The 20,229-nt window shown below is 47.6% G+C and overlaps 1 protein-coding gene across 3 annotated transcripts in view; it reads left to right on the top strand.

The window, feature by feature from the left end:
* The window catches only part of cnot6l (CCR4-NOT transcription complex, subunit 6-like), a 22,492-nt gene extending 2,263 nt beyond the window's left edge, over nt 1–20,229 (top strand). For 2 of the 3 annotated variants that reach the window (XM_023958908.2, XM_078952375.1), the window contains exons 3-12: nt 561–747; nt 1,240–1,325; nt 1,413–1,502; nt 1,595–1,663; nt 6,654–6,811; nt 9,578–9,732; nt 9,825–9,976; nt 10,836–11,048; nt 15,582–15,784; nt 18,963–20,229. In XM_023958908.2, coding sequence (XP_023814676.1) covers nt 561–747; nt 1,240–1,325; nt 1,413–1,502; nt 1,595–1,663; nt 6,654–6,811; nt 9,578–9,732; nt 9,825–9,976; nt 10,836–11,048; nt 15,582–15,784; nt 18,963–19,184 — 1,535 coding nt within the window. In that variant the 3' untranslated portion in view covers nt 19,185–20,229. The remainder of the gene's footprint in view (nt 1–560; nt 748–1,239; nt 1,326–1,412; nt 1,503–1,594; nt 1,664–6,653; nt 6,812–9,577; nt 9,733–9,824; nt 9,977–10,835; nt 11,049–15,581; nt 15,785–18,962) is intronic. The other variant, XM_023958909.2, reaches the window with a different exon arrangement.

Genomic DNA, 20,229 nt, shown 5'->3' with positions numbered 1-20,229 from the left:
ACTGTCACAGGACGCCATCTGGACAACAAATCCAGAGGTGAACTGTCCAAAGTCTTCCACAGTCAGCTGTCAGCTCCATAAGGAAACATGGAAGAGTTTGGGAACAACAGCAGCTCAGCCTCATAGTGGTAGACCACTAACCTGATGCAGAGGGGTCAGCGGATGCTGAAGGTCAGTGAGGTCACCGACTTTCTGCAGTCAATGGCTGCAGAGCTCCAAACGTCATGTGACCTTCAGATGAGTCCATGTCCAGCATCCAGAGACCTTCATGGAACGGGTTTCCATCCATCCACACATCACCAAGTCAATGCAAAGCGGTGGAAAGCACGCCGCCACTGGACTCTAGGGCTTGGGAAGAGGTTGCTCCGTGCTAAATGTCCTGCCCACAACTCAGAGGGGAATTTCTAGTGCGGTTCTGCAGAAAGCAGGTCCATCAAACATGGGCGTGGTGATGTGGGCTAAACGCTGCATCGTGGTAGTTCCAGCCCTGGGAACAGCCTCTACGCCGTCCGTGAAGGAGCTGTGAGCTTCAGCCTGACCCTCTTGTGTTCTGTGATCAGGGCGGGTGAGGAGCCTGAGCAGCTCTCTTTGGGAGCTGACCCACCTGACGGCGCTACACATCAACGACAACAACCTGACGCGCATCCCGCCCGACATCGCCAAGCTGCCCAACCTGGTCTACCTGAACCTGTCGTCCAATAAGCTCCGCAGTCTGCCCTCGGAACTGGGCAACATGGTTTCTCTCAGGTACGTGTCTGATTCACCTGTGGAGGGCCATATGTGTGCTGCATTCTGGGTCCTAAAGTCTGTGGGGTTAAGGGCGGCCAGGTTGTTGTCTCCAGCTTCCAGATGACTTCATGTTCGGACTTCTCTGAAATAATTTGGTTTGAAGGATGAATCCCTGCTTCAGACCGAAGTAGCTCTGAGGCTCAGCGAATGGGGGGGGTCTGTTTATGTGATGGCGAAGAGCAGATGAGGGGGAGTCATGGGATGATTGAGTTATGGGATGTGTTTACGTTCTCTTCAGAACTGTAGGAGGATTTGGCTGATTGGCCCTTTTCAGAGCTTGTGTTCGCTGATGGAAGACAAACTGCTTCCATCCTGACCGTTTGAAGGCGCCGCTCTGGTTCACCAATGCTCACCTTCAGACCGCTCCACATTTAGGGCTAAACTAAAGTTGCCCCCCTCCCCGTCGGACAGGGACAGGTCACTGACGGCTTTTTGTCTCCTCCCCAATAGGGAATTACTCTTAAACAACAATCTTTTACGAGTTCTGCCTTATGAGCTGGGGAGGCTTTTCCAGCTGCAAAATCTCGGCCTCAAAGGTGAGAAGTAGATCCGCCCGTTCTCTGAATGCACCCCCGTTCAGCCACGACTGAGAGCCTGTTTGCTATGAACCGGCTGTTTCTCAGGGAATCCTCTGTCCCAGGACGTCCTGAACCTCTACCAGGAGCCTGACGGAACCAGGAAGCTTCTGAACTACATGCTGGACAATCTCGCAGGTAAATGACCCCCCCATGGGTGTTCAGCAGCAGTCTGTGGTGAACCTGGACACAGCAGGTGGGATTTAGTAGCTTCTCTGTGGTCTCTGCAGTTCACCCTGAGCAGCTTCCTCAAAGACCCTGGGTCACCGTGAAGGAACAAGACCACCTGAGCCCCTCAGGTGAGGCTCGTTGCCCCGTATCTGACAGAGACACCAATGCTACTTTTCAGAAAGACGTGAACTTTCCAGGATGTGATCAGACCCACGGATCTGATGTTCCAGATCCATGCAGATGGAAAATGTGTCACACGCAGAAAATACTTTAGATCACAGATTTACCACAGTCAGGATGAAAACCATGGGTGCTCAACCAGTGGAAAGATCAGATTTAGATTTTTAGATTTATTTATTTATTAATCCCACGAATGGGAAATTTCCTTGTCACAGTAGCATGGAGTTTGGCACAGGCATGTACAGACAGTAATGACGAGTTATCAAATACACATTTTGAAAGAATATGCATCAAAGGCGTGCGTGCACACAAGCACGTGCACACAAGCACGTGCACACAAGCACGTGCACACAAGCACGTGCACAGCAGTCATAAAATAGCACTACTATGATATTCATCAGAGATGACAGGGGTTGACATAGCCCAGAAATTTGCACTGGCCCACAGGGCCAGTAGTTTTTGAAAGTTACTGGCCCGACACAGCGAGACCCGCCGCTCCGCAGGTGCTTGCAACTTTAGGGGGGTCCGGGGGCATGCCCCCCCGGAAAATTTTAATATGGTGCAATTTGGTGCATTCTGGTGACATCTAGCACTTATTTATGCACCTTTCAATGACTAAAAATAGAGCATATCAAACTTAAATCTGCTCTAGTCTGTTTCAGATGTTTTGAAGAGAGCACTGCATTATAGTAGTTAACACTAGTTAAGAAGTTTTCATGCTGCTTCTAATCACTGCTATTTCACATTTGTTCCTAATCAATAGTTAAGAAGTTTTATTGACTTTTTTGCCCTGACTGCCTTAAGGTTCTGCTTTTTGTTACTGTTGCAAAGTTACATTTACTTTTTAGTTACTTTAGTTACCTAATTAAATTAAATAATTGAAAAATTAAATACAATTAAATTACTGAGATCATTCAGCTAACTAGAAATACTTACTGCTTACAGTGTTGTAAAGAAAAACAAAATTAAGTAGTTTGACCTTATACTCCGTTTGAGTCTGAGATTCAGGTATTTGGAGTTGCCTTTGATTCTTTGACATTCAGCTTAAAGCTTAGTGCATACAGTTTCATCTTCAGTGCATTCATTAAATATCTTGCTGTCCATAGCACTAATTCCACCCGTCACTCCGTCTAACATATTCCTATCTATTCCTGCCATGTCTTCCACATCTCTGACATGCTTCAGTCTCTCTTCAGTGACGGTGTTGGATTTATGATCATCGCGGTGAAAAACCACCAGGGGGCGCGCTGATATGTGTGTCAGTTTCAATATATCTGCCTAAAATGTAATAATAACCCACTGGCTTGTTCCTTCGTTGTTGCTGTTTAACATTGTTTAGTATTGAATTGTTACATTCAATAAAGTTTGAAAAAAAAATTGAGTGAGCGCGTGCCGCGTGGTGCTCGGCAGTGACAGCCGCGCGCGCGCAGGCGGGAGAGGAGGAGAAGAGTGATCAAAGGTTTCCCATAGAAACCCTTGAAGTCTGAACACAGGACTAACAGAAAAAGTGAATTATAAAGACGAGGTAAATCTACACGTTTTCGCAAAATATACTTTATTGTAAAAGGTGAAAAATGTATTAATTGTTAGATATTTTAGTGGCCCGAGCGGACAAGTAAAAAATAAAGTCTTGTGGTCCGTACTGCTCGAAAAACAGGACCGGGCCAGCGGACAAATGGCTATGTCGAGCCCTGGATGAGGGCTACAGTGGGAGACCATTTTTTCTGTGTGTGTTTGCGTGTAAGAGGGAACATTTGTGTGTCCAAGCATGTGCATGCACATGCATGTAGGAGTGTGTGCTCCAGTAAGTGCATAGATTTGTGTGGATGGCTTTGTGAAGTTGTGTCCATCCTTGCATATATGTGTTTGGGTAAAATGTGGGTGTGTGGAAGTATGTGGTGTGTGTGTTATGGGGTTGTGTGTCTGTGTGTTATGGGGTTGTGTGTCTGTGTGTGTGATGCGGTTGTGTGTGTGATGGGGTTGTGTGTTTGTGTGTGTTATGAGGTTGTGTGTCTGTGTGTGTGATGGGGTTGTGTGTTTGTGTGTGTGATGGGGTTGTGTGTTTGTGTGTGTGATGGGGTTGTGTGTCTGTGTGTGTGATGGGGTTGTGTGTCTGTGTGTGTGATGGGGTTGTGTGTCTGTGTGTGTGATGGGGTTGTGTGTCTGTGTGTGTGTGATGGGGTTGTGTGTCTGTGTGTGTGTGATGGGGTTGTGTGTCTGTGTGTGTTGGATGGGGTTGTGTGTCTGTGTGTGTGTGATGGGGTTGTGTGTCTGTGTGTGTGATGGGGTTGTGTGTCTGTGTGTGTGATGGGGTTGTGTGTGTGTGTGTGTGATGGGATTGTGTGTTTGTGTGTGTGTGATGGGGTTGTGTGTCTGTGTGTGTGATGGGGTTGTGTGTCTGTGTGTGTGTGTGATGGGGTTGTGTGTCTGTGTGTGTGATGGGGTTGTGTGTTTGTGTGTGTGTGATGGGGTTGTGTGTCTGTGTGTGTGATGGGGTTGTGTGTCTGTGTGTGTGTGATGGGGTTGTGTGTCTGTGTGTGTGATGGGGTTGTGTGTTTGTGTGTGTGTGATGGGGTTGTGTGTCTGTGTGTGTGTGATGGGGTTGTGTGTCTGTGTGTGTGTGATGGGGTTGTGTGTCTGTGTGTGTGTGATGGGGTTGTGTGTCTGTATGTGTGTGATGGGGTTGTGTGTCTGTATGTGTGTGATGGGGTTGTGTGTCTGTGTGTGTGATGGGGTTGTGTGTCTGTGTGTGTGTGATGGGGTTGTGTGTCTGTGTGTGTGATGGGGTTGTGTGTTTGTGTGTGTGTGATGGGGTTGTGTGTTTGTGTGTGTGTGATGGGGTTGTGTGTCTGTATGTGTGTGATGGGGTTGTGTGTCTGTGTGTGTTGGATGGGGTTGTGTGTCTGTGTGTGTTGGATGGGGTTGTGTGTCTGTATGTGTGTGATGGGGTTGTGTGTCTGTGTGTGTGTGATGGGGTTGTGTGTTTGTGTGTGTGTGATGGGGTTGTGTGTGTGTGTGTGTGTGTGATGGGGTTGTGTGTCTGTGTGTGTTGGATGGGGTTGTGTGTCTGTGTGTGTGTGATGGGGTTGTGTGTTTGTGTGTGTGTGATGGGGTTGTGTGTCTGTGTGTGTGATGGGGTTGTGTGTCTGTGTGTGTGATGGGGTTGTGTGTCTGTGTGTGTGTGATGGGGTTGTGTGTCTGTGTGTGTGATGGGGTTGTGTGTTTGTGTGTGTGTGATGGGGTTGTGTGTCTGTGTGTGTGTGATGGGGTTGTGTGTCTGTATGTGTGTGATGGGGTTGTGTGTCTGTGTGTGTGTGATGGGGTTGTGTGTCTGTGTGTGTGATGGGGTTGTGTGTCTGTGTGTGTGATGGGGTTGTGTGTCTGTATGTGTGTGATGGGGTTGTGTGTCTGTATGTGTGTGATGGGGTTGTGTGTCTGTATGTGTGTGATGGGGTTGTGTGTCTGTGTGTGTGATGGGGTTGTGTGTCTGTGTGTGTGTGATGGGGTTGTGTGTCTGTGTGTGTGATGGGGTTGTGTGTTTGTGTGTGTGTGATGGGGTTGTGTGTTTGTGTGTGTGTGATGGGGTTGTGTGTCTGTATGTGTGTGATGGGGTTGTGTGTCTGTGTGTGTGTGATGGGGTTGTGTGTCTGTATGTGTGTGATGGGGTTGTGTGTCTGTGTGTGTTGGATGGGGTTGTGTGTCTGTGTGTGTGTGATGGGGTTGTGTGTCTGTATGTGTGTGATGGGGTTGTGTGTCTGTGTGTGTGTGATGGGGTTGTGTGTCTGTGTGTGTGATGGGGTTGTGTGTTTGTGTGTGTGTGATGGGGTTGTGTGTCTGTGTGTGTGTGTGATGGGGTTGTGTGTCTGTGTGTGTGTGATGGGGTTGTGTGTCTGTGTGTGTTGGATGGGGTTGTGTGTCTGTGTGTGTGTGATGGGGTTGTGTGTCTGTGTGTGTGTGATGGGGTTGTGTGTCTGTGTGTGTTGGATGGGGTTGTGTGTCTGTGTGTGTGTGATGGGGTTGTGTGTCTGTGTGTGTTGGATGGGGTTGTGTGTCTGTGTGTGTGTGATGGGGTTGTGTGTCTGTGTGTGTTGGATGGGGTTGTGTGTCTGTGTGTGTGTGATGGGGTTGTGTGTCTGTGTGTGTTGGATGGGGTTGTGTGTCTGTGTGTGTGTGATGGGGTTGTGTGTCTGTGTGTGTTGGATGGGGTTGTGTGTCTGTGTGTGTGTGATGGGGTTGTGTGTCTGTGTGTGTGTGATGGGGTTGTGTGTCTGTGTGTGTTGGATGGGGTTGTGTGTCTGTGTGTGTGTGATGGGGTTGTGTGTCTGTGTGTGTGTGATGGGGTTGTGTGTCTGTGTGTGTGTGATGGGGTTGTGTGTCTGTGTGTGTTGGATGGGGTTGTGTGTCTGTGTGTGTGTGATGGGGTTGTGTGTTTGTGTGTGTGTGTGATGGGGTTGTGTGTCTGTGTGTGTTGGATGGGGTTGTGTGTCTGTGTGTGTGTGATGGGGTTGTGTGTCTGTGTGTGTGTTGGATGGGGTTGTGTGTCTGTGTGTGTGTTGGATGGGGTTGTGTGTCTGTGTGTGTGTTGGATGGGGTTGTGTGTCTGTGTGTATGTGTGATGGGGTTGTGTGTCTGTGTGTGTGTGATGGGGTTGTCCACCGTGTCAGGTTTGTGGATTCTGCACACAAACAGAGTTGTGTCCTTTTCTGCAGGTTGCTAGTCTTCAGGTAACACAGACTAAATGCTGCTCCTGTTGTGTTTTTTTTGGTCAAAGGATTTATCTGCTGTTACTGACATTGACTGACATAAATTACTGTCTAGTGTGAATTTGCTGTAAGAAAGTCAAAGGTCGGTCAGATGTTTGTCATTCCTGCTTAGAAATGTTGGAAGGAAAGTTTTCTCAAACACTGTTGTGTTTGTCTTGTGTTATCTGCTCTGCAGCTGTGTTCACAGTCATGTGCTACAATGTGCTGTGTGACAAATATGCCACAAGGCAGCTGTACGGGTACTGCCCCTCCTGGGCCTTGAACTGGGAGTACAGGAAGAAAGGCATCATGGAGGAAATCACCAACTGGGATGCAGACATCATCAGCCTGCAGGTGAGAGATGCTTGTTGCTGAAGCAGAAGTCGTTTGCACGAAGTCGTGTTGCTGGAATGACATCATTAGAAACCACTGTGCTGAAAAGTCTCTGCAGCTCCATGCTTGATTGACAGCTCCGCCCTGCATTTGTGACATCGTCCTGCGGGATGTAGCCTGTGACATCGTCCTACAGGATTTAGTCTGTGACATCGTCCTACAGGATTTAGTCTGTGACATCGTCCTACAGGATTTAGTCTGTGACATCGTCCTGCAGGATGTAGCCTTTGACATCATCCTGCGGGATGTAGTCTGTGACATCGTCCTACAGGATTTAGTCTGTGACATCGTCCTACAGGATTTAGTCTGTGACATCGTCCTGCGGGATGTAGTCTGTGACATCGTCCTGCGGGATGTAGTCTGTGACATCGTGTTGCAGGATGTAGCCTGTGACATCGTCCTGCAGGATGTAGCCTTTGACATCATCCTGCGGGATGTAGTCTGTGACATCGTCCTACAGGATTTAGTCTGTGACATTGTCCTACAGGATTTAGTCTGTGACATCGTCCTGCGGGATGTAGTCTGTGACATCGTCCTGCGGGATGTAGCCTGTGACATCGTGTTGCAGGATGTAGCCTGTGACATCATCCTGCAGGATGTAGTCTGTGACATCGTCCTGCGGGATTTAGCCTGTGACATCATCCTGCAGGATGTAGTCTGTGACATCGTGTTGCAGGATGTAGCCTGTGACATCATCCTGCAGGATGTAGCCTGTGACATCATCCTGTGGGATGTAGTCCGTGACATCGTCCTGCGGGATGTAGCCTGTGACATCGTCCTGCGGGATGTAGCCTGTGACATCGTCCTGCGGGATGTAGTCTGTGACATCGTCCTACAGGATTTAGTCTGTGACATCGTCCTACAGGATTTAGTCTGTGACATTGTCCTGTGGGATGTAGTCTGTGACATCGTCCTGCGGGATGTAGTCTGTGACATCGTCCTGCGGGATGTAGTCTGTGACATCGTCCTGCGGGATGTAGTCTGTGACATCGTGTTGCAGGATGTAGCCTGTGACATCGTCCTGCAGGATGTAGCCTTTGACATCATCCTGCGGGATGTAGTCTGTGACATCGTCCTACAGGATTTAGTCTGTGACATCGTCCTACAGGATTTAGTCTGTGACATCGTCCTACAGGATTTAGTCTGTGACATCATCCTGTGGGATGTAGTCTGTGACATCGTCCTGTGGGATGTAGTCTGTGACATCGTCCTGCGGGATGTAGTCTGTGACATTCGTCCTGCGGGATGTAGTCTGTGACATCGTGTTGCAGGATGTAGCCTGTGACATCGTCCTGCAGGATGTAGCCTTTGACATCATCCTGCGGGATGTAGTCTGTGACATCGTCCTACAGGATTTAGTCAGTGACATCGTCCTACAGGCTTTAGTCTGTGACATCGTCCTGCGGGATGTAGTCTGTGACATCGTCCTGCGGGATGTAGCCTGTGACATCGTGTTGCAGGATGTAGCCTGTGACATCATCCTGCAGGATGTAGTCTGTGACATCGTCCTGCGGGATTTAGCCTGTGACATCATCCTGCAGGATGTAGTCTGTGACATCGTGTTGCAGGATGTAGCCTGTGACATCATCCTGCGGGATGTAGTCTGTGACATTGTCCTGCAGGATGTAGCCTGTGACATTGTCCTGCGGGATGTAGTCTGTGACATCGTCCTACAGGATTTAGTCTGTGACATCATCCTGCGGGATGTAGCCTGTGACATCATCCTGCGGGATGTAGCCTGTGACATCGTCCTGCGAGATGTAGTCTGTGACATTGTCCTGCAGGATGTAGCCTGTGACATTGTCCTGCGGGATGTAGCCTGTGACATCGTCCTGCGAGATGTAGTCTGTGACATCATCCTGCGGGATGTAGTCTGTGACATCATCCTGCGGGATGTAGCCTGTGACATCGTCCTGCGGGATGTAGCCTGTGACATCGTCCTGTGGGATGTAGTCTGTGACATCGTCCTGCGGGATGTAGTCTGTGACATCATCCTGCGGGATGTAGTCTGTGACATCATCCTGCGGGATGTAGTCTGTGACATCATCCTGCGGGATGTAGCCTGTGACATCGTCCTGCGAGATGTAGTCTGTGACATTGTCCTGCAGGATGTAGTCTGTGACATCGTCCTGCGGGATGTAGTCTGTGACATCGTCCTGCGGGATGTAGTCTGTGACATCGTCCTGCGGGATGTAGTCTGTGACATCGTCCTGCGGGATGTAGTCTGTGACATCGTCCTGCGGGATGTAGTCTGTGACATCGTCCTGCGTGATTCAGCAAAAGACCTCGTCAGACTTCTAACTTTAGTCCTAATCATTGATTCTTTTTCCTCAAATTTTCGTGGTTATTAGCGTGTTTGGAAAAGATTTTCTTGAGACTTTTAGCTGAACGGTAAGCGGGAGCAGCAGGACGGAAGACTCTGCCGATCATAAGAACGGGTGTCTGTTTTGGAGCGGCACTGCATGGAAGCAGCTCTCTTTTGCAGTCGTGTTTTTTAGATCAGCTACTGCTTCTGGACAAAAGCTATTCCCATCCAGATTGTCCCTGCTGTTCTTATGCAGAAAGCTGTTGAACTCGGCCTGTGCTGCCACCTACTGGACACTTGGGGTACTAGTTAGAGTACAATAGATGCAGTTTTTCTGAAAGCTGCATTTCTTCAGCCACATGGACGTTTATCTGAAACCAAGTTTCCAAAGTGGGCCGATCCCTTTCTGTCTGTGTCCACAGGAGGTGGAGACTGAGCAGTACTATACCTTCTTCCTGGAAAGTCTGAAGGGGCGTGGCTATGACGGTTACTTCTGTCCCAAATCTCGTGCCAAACTGGTGTCTGAACAGGAGCGGAAGCACGTGGACGGCTGCGCTGTGTTCTTTAAGACGCAGAAGTGAGTCCGTTCTTTGTGTTGTTTTGTGCAGTTTTGTTTCTGTCTGATTTCAATAAACCAAACATTGGAAAAATCTTTTTTTCTTCCTGCAGGTTTACTCTGGTTCAAAAACACACTGTGGAGTTCAACCAAGTGGCCATGGCCAACTCTGAGGGCTCCGAGGTCATGCTGAACCGCGTGATGACCAAAGACAACATCGGAGTGGCTGTTCTGCTGGAGGTCAACAGAGACCTGTTCTCTGGCGGTGAGAACCGACCTGTCCTCCTCACAGCTCCTCTCCTCTGGTTGCTGGAAAGCTAACTGCCGTGTCACACAGCCGCTACGTACGATCTGCTCATGTTCCACGGATGAAACGTCGGTCTTCCGTGATCCGTGGGTGATTTAAGTCATTCAGTGTTTCTTGCGTTCATCATTCGATGTGCTCAGATGTCTGTCGAGGGTTTTGACCAACGTTTTTTTACGTGACTTTGGTTTTGAGCTGTTCAGAATTTCTGATCGGTTGATAACTACGCAGTTTAGGCCAACATTCAGCCTGCCTTCCTCGCAGGGCGGTGTCCAGCGCTGCGTGGAAGGCAGGTTGCGGAAGGCGGTGTTGACTGCAGCTGCAACACTGACTGCAGCTGCAACACTGACTGCAGCTGCATCCCTGACTGCAGCTGCATCCCTGACTGCAGCTGCAACACTGACTGCAGCTGCAACACTGACTGCAGCTGCTGCATGTCTTTGCTCTGGCAAAGCAACACAACCCCCTTTTTTTAGCTTCAATACGGCAGCTGTGCTTAATGTTTTGGTTTCTTTGACCTCATTCCCTGGTATCGTAGGCCCCGGTTGTCTGCCAGATCTGCTGCTCCATATCTGACAGACTTCTTCCCGCCTGGTTTTAATTTCTCTCCTAAAACCATGTCTTCTGTTTGACTTTAGAATCTCTGAGCAATGATTTAGTCCATGTTTCCGCCTCGGTGGGTTGGAGTCATGTCTTCATTGCGTCTCTAAAGTTGCCGGAGAACTAAGGTTTTTGAATGGACTCTGATCCAGATCAGACCTCGGTTTCCCTCCTCTGGCTGCCTGCTGTCTTGTGATCCACGCTCTTTCCTCTGTCTTAGGCTTGAAGTCGCCACAGGAGAAGCAGCTGCTTCTGGTGGCCAACGCCCACATGCACTGGGACCCGGAGTACTCGGACGTGAAGCTGATACAGACCATGATGTTTTTATCGGAGCTGAAGAGTATCGCTGAGAGGGCCTGTAGCTCCCTGACCTCTGACCCGTCCGCCATCCCCATCGTCCTCTGTGCTGACCTCAACTCGCTGCCTGACTCTGGTAGAGTGAAGACTTTTGCATTCTCACTCAGTGCAGTTGAAGGTCTGCTGGACAAACAGCTGTTGGCGGCATGTTTAGCTGCAGCAGCACATTTGGCTGCATTCTTTGCTGCATGTTCGGATGCATCTGCTGGATGAACCTTTAACGCCAGAGATGACATCTAAGGAGCACCTTTGACCCTCCTCATCATCACTGTGAATCAGCTGATTCTGACATGATCTTACAGAATCCAGCTCACAGCCTTAAAAGAGAAGTTACTTTCATGGTCTTTATGAGAAGAACTGTGATTTACATTCTCAAAGGCTACAACTCCACCCCTAAAACTCCACCCTTATTGAGAACAGAAGCACTGCAGGGGATCTGAACCATTGACTGTATGTGAGAACTGGACTGAGTGGGACGTCACCCGTCATAGAGAATGACTCTCTTCTGCTTCCAACAACATCAAGTCAATTCATTGGCAAGTTTTTTGTGATTCGGCTGTCCTACGGTGGAACCGGAAATCCTCAGTAAGCCGCGATTGGTCTGAGTTGGTCCACATTTCTATGGCAACCACTCGCTCCAATCAGGAGTGTGCATGTTAGAAGGCCACACCCCTTCCAATGATAGTGGGCTCAGGAGATTCTGTCAATCAAACGCTTCAAACAGTCGACGTGAGATCACATGCTGACCTTAGGACATCTGATTGGCCAGTTTCTCACTTGTATAATTTGCACCACAGAAAAAATATCATAAAAAAAAAGGAATCAGATCCAGAACGGTTCTTCTGACCAATAGACTGACTAACAGCTGTTGGTTTCTCTATGGAAGCCTATGGACTTTTGGCTTCTTGGAGCCACTTCCTGTTTGGAACGCCAGGGGGGCGGGGTCACTGAGTCCAGCTCTCAAATACAGTCAATGGTCTGATACCACCCCCACAGCGTGGAGGGACCACCCACCTTTAGAAACAGCCAGAATAATGGACGGTAGTTATGCAGAGAGGTCCAGTCACCGATTCAACTGAAGCAGATTTCCTGGCCTTTAGGAATCGACCCGATCAAACTGAAAGATCAATGATTGAGGCAAGAGGAGGGAGAGTTGAAGCCAGATGTCTGAGCGTGTTGGTGTCCATCCAAAAACAGCCTTAGCCTTAGATGGATGGAGGGATTGAATGATGATGGTGGTCTCTGTCATACCTGTAACGGTAAAGGGTTTCCTTCAAAGGAAGGCTTCCCTTCTTGGTTTACTGTAAACGTATCACAGATTTCTGAAACAGACTCCATGGAGAATTTGTTAAAGCATCAGCCGTCTCTTGAGGTTCCACCAGGATATTTCCATTTAATTGAATTTGGTTTGTTTTAATGAGAAAGTTTCAGCTTATGTTAAACATCCGCTGTCGCTCTATTCAAAGCAGAAATAAAAAGTCAGCTTTAGACTTTCCTACTTCTTTTTCTAACTTGTTTGTAAATTAAATTTATGTCTTAATTTGATGGACAACTTCAGAGAATGATGTGGTTCTTTCACGAGTTAGAGAATAAATGTGTCTAATCAGGGAAGCTTTTAGTTTCATTATCGGTGAATTGTTCGATCATTTGTTGTATTTTGTTTGCCATATGTAATATGGCTTCCGTCAATTCCACAGTACAGAAACGGCCCTCCTTAAAATTACTAACGACCTTCTACTCGCCGCTGACTCTGGTTTAGCCTCCATCCTCCTTCTACTCGATCTGACTGCTGCCTTTGATACAATCTCACACCCCATCCTTCTGGAAAGACTTTCAACCATCGGCATCACTGACTTACCCCTCAGCTGGATCCAGTCCTATCTTTCAGGCCGCACACAATTGATACAATTAAAGTCATTCACCTCTCCCACAGTTCCAGTTACCACAGGTGTGCCCCAAGGCTCTGTCCTAGGGCCCCTGCTATTCATCATTTACCTTCTTCCCCTTGGTTATATCTTCCGTAAACACAACATCCACTTTCACTGCTATGCAGATGATACCCAGCTCTACCTCTCCTCCAAGCCTGACTCTTCTCTTCCACACGCCTCCCTCTCCAAATGCCTTCTTGAAATAAAGGCTACGTTCACACTGCAGGGCTTAATGCTCAATTCGGATTTTTTGAAAAAATCTGATTTGTTTGCTAGACCGTTCACATTTCCAAGTAAAACCGAACTTTTGTGATCTCCAGTGTGACCGTGAAACGACCCAAACGAGACCCGCATGCGCAGAAGCCAGAAGAATACTCAACGGTGAACGACGTCACTTGTTGTTTGCGGAGCAAACGTTAACAATGGATGTCAACAACAGTGTTGTCAAAAGCGGAGCTCTTTAGTAATATTAAATTTATTTTCACGAAGGAGCAGCACAATTACAATCTTCTCATTTTAAGAAGGCAATGGAGTCGGGATCGTCTGTACCCACTGTAGTGGAATGGAAATGTGCATGTGTTGGGGCCGCGCCCCCCCGTGTGTGCAAGCGCGTGCCGTGATAGAGAATGGGGGGGGCAGTGTGTGCGCGCATTCATGTTGTGTGTTACGGAGGACGGTAATAAAAGAAGGTTTCCCCCAGAATAAATGCTATGGACTCTTTATTAACCCGTTCTGGAGAATCTAAGGATCAGAACAGGGAGGAGGAGGATCGCCTCGGGTCCCCCGCGCTTCTGAGCACGGTGGGAAAGGGAGAAAGAAAAAAAAAAGTTATCGCGGGAAAAGTTCAACACCACGCTCGGCCATTTATCTGGAAATTTTTTCAAAAACCGCCCACTTGCGATCAGAGCCCTGGAGTTTGGCCTGAAAAGAGCGATCACCCCAAATATCAATCCAATCAGTGACCTCCCTTCTCGTCCATCGTCCACCATTGTCCAGCATCGTCCACCATGGTTGATGTTTACGTTCTCGTTCCCGCCTACTTCAACGCAAAATGATGACGTTTGTTGCGTGTCGATGACGTACGGTTCGGAATCAAGTCGCCTGGCCGGTCAGACGGCGGTCGCAATTGAAAAGAACGGCTACAATTCGGAATCAGGACGGCAAACCCACGGGGCCTGGGTCGCAATTGAAAAGATCGGATCTGTGTCATTCAGACTGTCATGAAAAGATCGAAATTGGGCCGCTTAGGGGCAAAAAATTCGGAATTGGGTCGTTTCAGCCTGCAGTGTGAACGTAGCCAAAATCCTGGTTCTCTGCAAACTTCCTTAAATTAAATAGCAACAAAACTGAACTCCTCCTTGTAGGAACAAAGACCACCCTAAATAAACTCCCTAACTTCTCCATTTCCTTCGATAACTGCTCCATCCTTCCCTCCCCACAAGTTAAGAGTCTGGGTGTCATCCTTGACAGCACTCTCTCCTTTACTGCCCACATAAATAGAATCACCCGGACGGCCTATTTCCACCTCCGAAACATCCGCCGTCTCCGCCCCTCTCTCAGTCCTCACTCCATGGCCATTCTAGTCCACAGTCTCATCACCTCTCGTCTGGACGACTGCAACTCCCTTTTATCCGGACTCCCTTACAAAACTATTCACAAACTACAACTGCTCCAAAACTCTGCTGCCCGGATCAGAACACAAACCCCCTCAACTATGGACATCACACCTGTTCTACAAAAGCTTCACTGGCTACCAGTGTCTTTCCGGATTAACTATAAAATCCTTATCTTGACCTACAAAGCCCTCCATAACCTCGCCCCCCCATATCTGTCTGACCTTATCCATGTTGCCATTCCCACCCGCTCCCTTAGGTCTGCCTCTTCACTCCAGCTTGCTACACCCACCGCTCGGCTCGTCACTATGGGGGGGCAGAGCATTCAGCCGCTCACTTCCCCCAGGTCTGCGGAACATGAACTCACTCCCACAGTTTGCTAAAAATCTGAAAACCCCCCTCTTCAGAAAAGCATACCCACCCTAATTAATTTTATGATTACAGTGTCTTGTTTGTTTTTAACTAATGTGTCTTTCTTTTAACTGTATTTTATTGTTCTCTATCTGTAAGGCGACCTTGGGTGTCTAGAAAGGCGCCATATAAATAAAATTCATCATTCATCATATCAAAACAATCACATCTAAATTTTCACCAGTGAGCGATTCATCCCAGTTCCCTTATTGAATCTTTTGGATGTTCCTGTTTTGGTAAAAGGTCAAAGGTCCTGAAGTGCCCATTGTTTTCTAGTGAGCATTGCTAGATTGTGATCATATTGTATGACATCAACATCCAGAATCGCATCAGTCTGGGAGGGGGTGGCGTTAGTCCTTTTTCTTATGCATAACGGTGGAAAACCCCAACAGAATCAGCTGGTTTATGGTGACCGCGTCAGCTCTGCTCTACTAAAAAGGCGACTTTTTTCCGCTTCTGAATCCGCTGGAATTACGGTAATCGTGTCAGCGGTTTGAAGAGTTACGGTAGTGGAAAGAATGGAGTCAGTTTATTGGTTACTCTCCATCACAAAGGGTAGTGTGTTTGAGTGCGGCGTTGTAACATCTCATCTGAACTTTAACCCTTTTTGTAAGCGTTTTGAAGGTGATGTGAACATCTTGCTGTTCTGGAATCCAGGTGTGGTGGAATACCTCAGCAATGGCGGTGTGGCTGAGAACCACAAGGACTTTAAGGAGCTGCGCTACAATGAATGTTTGACCAACTTCAACTGCAACGGCAAGAACGGCAACTCAGACGGGAGCATCACGCACAGCTTCCAGCTGAAGAGTGCCTATGACAGCAGCCTCATGCCTTACACCAACTACACCTACGACTTCAAGGTACAGAGCGCCGTGACCCAGGCGGTTTTTCACCAGGCTTGAAGTGATGATGGCAGATAATGTGAAATGCAGACAACATATTTTTGAAAGTCCCACTCCGATCATCATCTGATCTGTTTTCAAAGTATTCCCAGTCTTTTAAATCATGATGATGCAGTTTTAGCCCAAATCCAAAAACCTGAGTCATTTTCTATGACATAGTTTCTGCACAGCAGTATGGAAGCATATGTCTCATTTTTCAAAATAAGAGTCTATACCAGGAAGGCTTTTTCATTTTCACAATCACTTTGTTGACTCAAAATTAAAATGAAACATCAATCCTCCAGAAAGCTTTTTCCTTTTCTACTTCATCATCGGCACAATGAGCAGGATGGAACATATGCTTCCTTAAAGCAGCAGGATGTCATCAGAACTTCACCTCTGAGTGATACAGAAGTAAGCCTAGGCTCATTTCCCATCATGCCTTTGTTTACGCCAGCTTTAGCAGTGCAGCAACATCAGAGCTATCCATCCGTACAGTTTAGATCCAGATTCCAGCTCAGACAAGAAAAAACAGACGTTTATGGATCTATTTATCTGCATTAGAAAGGGGCGGGGCCAGAATATTTTGGTCTCGCCCATTGAAATTGAAGCATCAGAATGCAGTTATGGGTTTTAAGCAATGATGTGCAGCTTATAACAGTTGCTGCTTTCAATTCTGGTCGTAACTGTTCAGATACTTTTAGTTTTCCACTTTGTTTGTCAGGGTTGATCACTTTTGTCAGGATCGATCACTTTTTTCAGGATCGATCACTTTTGTCAGGGTCGATCACTTTTGTCAGGATCGATCACTTTTTTCAGGATCGATCACTTTTTTCAGGATCGATCACTTTTTTCAGGGTTGATCACTTGTCAGGATCGATCACTTTTGTCAGGGTTGATCACTTTTGTCAGGGTCAATCACTTTTGTCAGGGTTGATCACTTTTTTCAGGATCGATCACTTTTTTCAGGGTTGATCACTTGTCAGGGTTGATCACTTTTGTCAGGGTTGATCACTTGTCAGGGTTGATCACTTTTGTCAGGGTTGATCACTTTTGTCAGGGTTGATCACTTGTCAGGGTTGATCACTTTTGTCAGGGTTGATCACTTTTGTCAGGGTTGATCACTTTTGTCAGGGTTGATCACTTGTCAGGGTTGATCACTTTTGTCAGGGTTGATCACTTTTTTCAGGATCGATCACTTTTTTCAGGGTTGATCACTTGTCAGGGTTGATCACTTTTGTCAGGGTTGATCACTTGTCAGGGTTGATCACTTTTGTCAGGGTTGATCACTTGTCAGGGTTGATCACTTTTGTCAGGGTTGATCACTTTTTTCAGGATCGATCACTTTTTTCAGGGTTGATCACTTGTCAGGGTTGATCACTTTTGTCAGGGTTGATCACTTGTCAGGGTTGATCACTTTTGTCAGGGTTGATCACTTGTCGGGGTTGATCACTTTTTTCAGGATCGATCACTTTTTTCAGGATCGATCACTTTTGTCAAGGTTGATCACTTATGTCAGGGTTGATCACTTTTGTCAGTTAGGCCAGGTAGCCACATGGGGGCGAAAGAGAGCAGTGTCCTCAGCAAAACGGCGTCAGGATTAAAATCAGATGATATCAAATCCTGACGTTTCTCAGCAAAGCAGCCTGTACATCAATTCAAAAATGTTTTTGATCTGAACATCCACATGAATTTGCAGTTCTGGTTTAGTTTGGCATCAAGTCTGAAATGCAGGCAGAAACAGTTTTCTGCTGTTTGTGTGTCGTTTGTTTGAACCTGCATAGATTTTCTGACAATCTGAACCAGCTGACCCAAATCTCTGTGCTTGGATACACATTCCAGCTTTTCTCGGTCTTTTAATGATGCTTCTTTGCTGGTCTCCAGTTTTTCCAGTTGTAGCTCCTAACCAGACTTTAGGTGTGACTTTCCACTTTAGAAGTTTCTGTAAATCTTCTGTGGGCATTAGCTGCACTTTTCTGTTTCCCTTTTGTTAAAACGCCACTGATGGTGCTTCACTTTTTTATGAACAAACCCAACTCCCCAGAAACCTGAAGTGAAAGACCGAAGGAAAGCGTGGATGCAGACAGCATGACTCAGCGTTTTCTAGATCAATCAGCTCCTCTTTGTTTTCCATTCAAAAAACCTTCTGTTGCATATAGACCTTGTTATTAAGGCTTAGAAAGTAGAATTTGCAGCAATAAATCATTTTACTGCCTTTATTCAAATGTATAAAGGTATTTTCCATCATCATCGGGTCAGGCTGGACCAAAGTCTGACCCCGTGGTCCAAACCCGGCAGCCTCTGAACTTCCATCTGGCATGTTTTTAAACTTTGAAGAAAGACGAAAATGTTCATGGAAGCAACTGTTTTAAGACCATCTGTGTGTGTGTGTGTGTGTGTGCGTGTTTGTGTGTGTGTGTATGTGTGTGTGTGTGTGGGTGTGTGTGTGTGTGTGCCTATGTGTGTGTGTGTGTGGGTGTCTATGTGTGGGTGTGTGTTGTGTGTGTGTGCGTGTCTATGTGTTGTGTGTGTGTGTGTGTGTGTGCGTGTCTGTGTGTGTGTGTGCGTGTCTATGTGTTGTGTGTGTTGTGTGTGCGTGTCTGTGTGTGTATGTGTGTGTGTGTGTTGTGTGTGTGTGTGGGTGTTGTGTGTGCATGTATGTGTGTGTGGGTGTGTGTGATGTGTGTGTGTGTGATGTATGTGTGTGTGTGTGTTGTGTGTGCGTGTGTGTTGTGTGTGTGTGTGTGATGTATGTGTATGTGTGTGTGTGTGATGTATGTGTGTCGTGTGTGTTGTTTGTGTGTGTGTGTGTGTGTGTGTGTGATGTGTGTGATGTATGTGTGTGTGTGTGTGATGTATGTGTGTGTGTGTGTGGGTGTGTGTGATGTATGTGTGTGTGTGTGTGTGTGTTGTGTGTGTGTGTGTGTTGTGTGTGTGTGATGTATGTGTATGTGTGTGTGTGATGTGTGTTTGTGTGTGTGTTGTGTGTGTGTGTGTGTGTGATGTGTGTGATGTGTGTGTGTGTGTTGTGTTTGTGTGTATGTGTTGTATGTGTGTTGTGTGTGTGTTATGTGTGTGTGTGATGTGTGTGTGTTGTGTGTGTGTGTGTGTGTGTGATGTATGTGTGTGTGTGTTGTGTGTGTGTGTGTGCCTGCAGGGTGTCATCGACTACATCTTCTTCTCTCGGACACACATGAGCGTGCTCGGCCTGCTGGGACCGCTCGACAACCATTGGCTGATGGACAACAACATAATTGGCTGCCCCCACCCCCACATCCCATCGGACCACTTCTCCCTCCTGGCCCAGCTGGAGCTGCACCCCCCACCCCCCCATCCCCCCAACCCCATCAATGGGCTGCACCTGCCGATCCACAGGTAGGGCAGCCTGAGCGGCCCCCTCCAGCTTTCAAACACTGCCCTCCCAGCATCCCTCAGGACCCTGTACAGACAACCAGTCATCCAAAACCACTGGCCCCCTACCACCAAACCCGAGATGCCCCCCGCCCCCCTAGTGACTGTTGGTTGGATCATGGTGTTTTGAGGCTAAAATCCAACAAACCTTCATCCTTCCTGTTGAAGGACAGCGGTGGTGCCCCCCCACCACCACCACCACCACCGCCATTTCTTCGCCAGCATCGGCGTCTCTGACGAACACGACGCAGAAAAAAGCTTTTTAAAGTCAAACATTTTTAACATGATTTTTATGAGAAAAGTAATCCTTTAAAGAACACGTGCTCGTCTGACCCGACCTGCCCCCCCCATCACTAACTGACCCCCCCATTGTGGTCTGTGGTCCTTCTGAACCCCCCCAAGTCCAGTCCTGCTACATATCAGGGACTCGAATGTATTTTGGCCCAAGTCTCCTGGTCTGGCTGACGGCTGCACCGGACTGTGTCCTTCCTGAACCACCAGTTCAACGTCATGAGGCCCAGAAAGCTTCACAAGGAAACACGATTTTTACCTGAGCTTAGATCTGAGCTGGAATCGACCAGCCGCCCGTCGGCACGGTTCTCACTTAGTGGGATTCCTGTCATGTGGACCCACAGGAAGGGGGTCCGGCAGGGGTTGGGCGAGGACAAACGGCTCTTCTTCATCTGCGGTGAAATATTCTGCGGATCAGGATGAAATGCTCCCCATGGCGTCACATGCTGCCTTTGCACATGCTCAGTGTGACTCTTGACCGGCTCCATCCTGTTTGAGTTATCAAAAAAGACAAGCCATGGTTTGGAGGAAAAGGTGTCCTTAGCTTTAATCCAGAAGCTTCACTTCAGCAGTTTGAGGTAAAAAAACAACCTCTTTGTCCAACTTTGTGATCAAACTATGGGCATTTCTGTCTCCAACATGCAGTCTTTCAATTGGTACTTTGTACACATTAGTGACATCTCCTTTTTGGGAAAACTGATCATAAATGTTCTAGATTTAAA

Source organism: Oryzias latipes, chromosome 9 (assembly GCF_053564925.1).
Source record: "Oryzias latipes strain Hd-rR chromosome 9, Olatipes_Hd-rR_3.1".
NCBI classification, from domain to species: Eukaryota; Metazoa; Chordata; class Actinopteri; order Beloniformes; family Adrianichthyidae; genus Oryzias; species Oryzias latipes.
Note: the sequence above shows the minus strand (reverse complement) of the source record. Positions and strands in the feature narration are given on the sequence as shown.